The 2,551-nt window shown below is 43.8% G+C and overlaps 1 protein-coding gene across 1 annotated transcript in view; it reads left to right on the top strand.

The window, feature by feature from the left end:
• The window catches only part of UTRN (utrophin), a 619,010-nt gene that overhangs the window by 254,289 nt on the left and 362,170 nt on the right, over positions 1-2,551 (top strand). The window contains exon 41 of the mRNA XM_045294578.1: positions 1,170-1,239. Within this exon, the coding sequence (XP_045150513.1) occupies positions 1,170-1,239 (70 nt within the window). The remainder of the gene's footprint in view (positions 1-1,169; positions 1,240-2,551) is intronic.

Below are 2,551 nucleotides of genomic sequence, written 5' to 3'. Positions count from 1 at the left end.
CAAGTGTAAACAGTTTCATTGTCCCACAGTGAGGCTGGCTGGGGGCCTTGCCGTGCTAGGTGGTGCTCAGGTAAGGGGGACCCTAAGGATTTCTCTGGCATTATGATATATTCCTTTGTAGAGCTATGTCTCTCCCCCCACCCCATAAAGCGATCTTTTTGTACAATTAGAGACTATTTTATCATATACATCTTTATCCATACTTCCAAAAATCTCACTGGGCTTGGTTATTAGATGACTAATTTGTTAAAGAATAATAACTGAACTATCCTTGCCCTCCAAAGTAAGATTGATCATGATGAAAACGAAGCAGATCTTGTTTCCAGAACTTTATGCATACTTTGCTAAGTCCGTGGCATTACCTTTGACATTTTCCCAAAGAACTGACTTTTGAGAACTCTCTGAGACAAATTGTCAGCCAAACCAAGCTCACGGCTGTGAAGTCAAGCCTAACTCGGAGTGATCTGTACAGGGAGGCTGTGAATCGTTATAGGAGCAGGTAGCTTCTTCTTTCTCCCAAGGAGGAGCTGATAGGTTTGAACCACTGACCTTGCTCTTGGTGGCCCATCACTTACTGACAGCGTCACCAGGGCTCTTTCATACTCGATACTCCTCCTTTTCTTTATTCTGTTTTTTTTCTCTTTATTCTGTTTTATTTGAGATTCTTGAATTCTCTGACTGTCTTCTCTGCTACCAAGGTCCCAGGTGATGATTCTCCGTATGTCCTTGGTTGGCTGACTGACTGTGGCTATCATTCAGGCTTCTCATTTTCAGCCTAGCGCCTACTCCACAGGATTTGCCGCAAGATTTTATTTCCAATTCCTTTTACTTATCAATTTTCTATACTCAACACAAACTTGATTTGAATTTTCATTGTTTTTGTTTCTAAATTAGAATTCTATTTTCAATCAGAAATAATTGTCCTCTCAATTCTATCAACTCACTCTTTTTCCATGGTTAAATTAGTTTTTGAAATTTCATCATTTTATAATAAACTTGGCCCACCCACCTACCTATCTAGCCATCTCTCCTGTACCATCCATTTAAAAAATATTTATATTGTCAATGTGACATACAAATTATGAGGCAAATGGGCTACATAGATTTATTCTTTTTCCTGGAGTTCCAGTCACATGTAGCGTAAAAAATTAGCATGATTATCTGCGCAGCTGTGAAACAGTGCGTAGATCTGTGTTCGGAGTGACACAGGAGGTCATGGGAGGTGCCCGCCTGCATTTGGTAAGGCTGTGTGGGAGAAAGATGAGGTTTATAGCCCTGGAGACCTGTGCAGCCTCTCTCCTCTCTGATGTCGGAGCGCTGTGAGTCAGACGTGACTAGATGGCGCTGGGTTGGTACACTTTTGTTTACTGTGAAGTATGATAGGGCAGGAAACATGCAGAGGGTCACAGATAAGAGCGAGTGCGATGCCTTTGAGGAAACGAAAACAGGCAGGTAGAGCTACGGCTCATGGTAGAGAGATGAAACCAGAGAGGTCTAAAAGACCACCTTTGTCAAATCAAGCCGTTACAGTATTTTAGCAAAGGAAGTTTGGCTTGTGGATTACAGAATGGATTGATAGAGGCCAGGGCTGAAGGAAACTAGTGTGTGTGGCCCATGGTGATACTTTGCTTAGGGAACTTGCTGTGGGAGTCGAGGCTAAGGGGAAACATGCAAGCAACATGTGGAGAGTTGAATGAATACAATGTGGTGGTTGATGGGATACTGCCCGAGGGAATGAGGAAGAGTGAAAATTGGCACTCAGGTTTTTGACTTTAGGACCTTGGTAGGTTGTTATTGTCGTTAGGTGGCACACGGAGTTATTAGGACCTTGCTTATTGTCGTTAGGTGGCACACGGAGTTATTGTCGTTAGGTAGCACACGGAGACCCCATTGAGCAGTAGAACCACTCCCGGAGGTTTTCTAAGCTGTGATTTGATGACCAGATCTTGCTCCCATTGAGTTGCTGAGTGGGTTCGAACCACTAACCTCTTGGATAGCAGCTGAGCACTTATTGTGCTACTGAGGATCCTTCCTAGGTGGGTGACAGTGCCAGCTGCAGATACGGGGAGGCAGGGTGGTAGGATCGGTTTCTAAAGGAGGATAGAAAATTCCGTTTGAATATTAAAGTCAACCTTTTCATTTAAGTCAGGCGCTTAATCACTTACATCCCCCGGGGCTTCAGGAGAAGCCGTGGTTCAAATCCAAACCTAGGACGGGAAAGGGTAGCAGACTTCCTAGTGTGATCATGTCCTGGACAGAGGTCATTAGAGCCCCTTCACTCTCTGGAAGTCCAGGGCTCTTCCTGACTCTGTGCTCCTTCCGACCCAGCCTATCTGGGTTCCAGAGGAGGGGACGGCTTTGGGGCGCCTCTTTTCCATTGAATCTGTAGATGGGATGCTAAGATGGAGTGCACTGCTGCTAGTGTTTGATCTTTTTTAAGTTTAATGTTTTCTTTTTTTAATCATTTTATTAGGGGCTCATACAACTCTTATCACAATCCATACATACATCAATTGTGTAAAGCACATTTGTACATTCATTGCCCTCATCA

The sequence above is a fragment of the Echinops telfairi genome, unplaced genomic scaffold (genome assembly GCF_000313985.2).
Source record: "Echinops telfairi isolate 266 unplaced genomic scaffold, ASM31398v2 ScPeMD7_3533;HRSCAF=4204_0, whole genome shotgun sequence".
Classification (NCBI taxonomy): Eukaryota; Metazoa; Chordata; class Mammalia; order Afrosoricida; family Tenrecidae; genus Echinops; species Echinops telfairi.
This window is presented reverse-complemented; position numbering and strand designations above follow the sequence as displayed.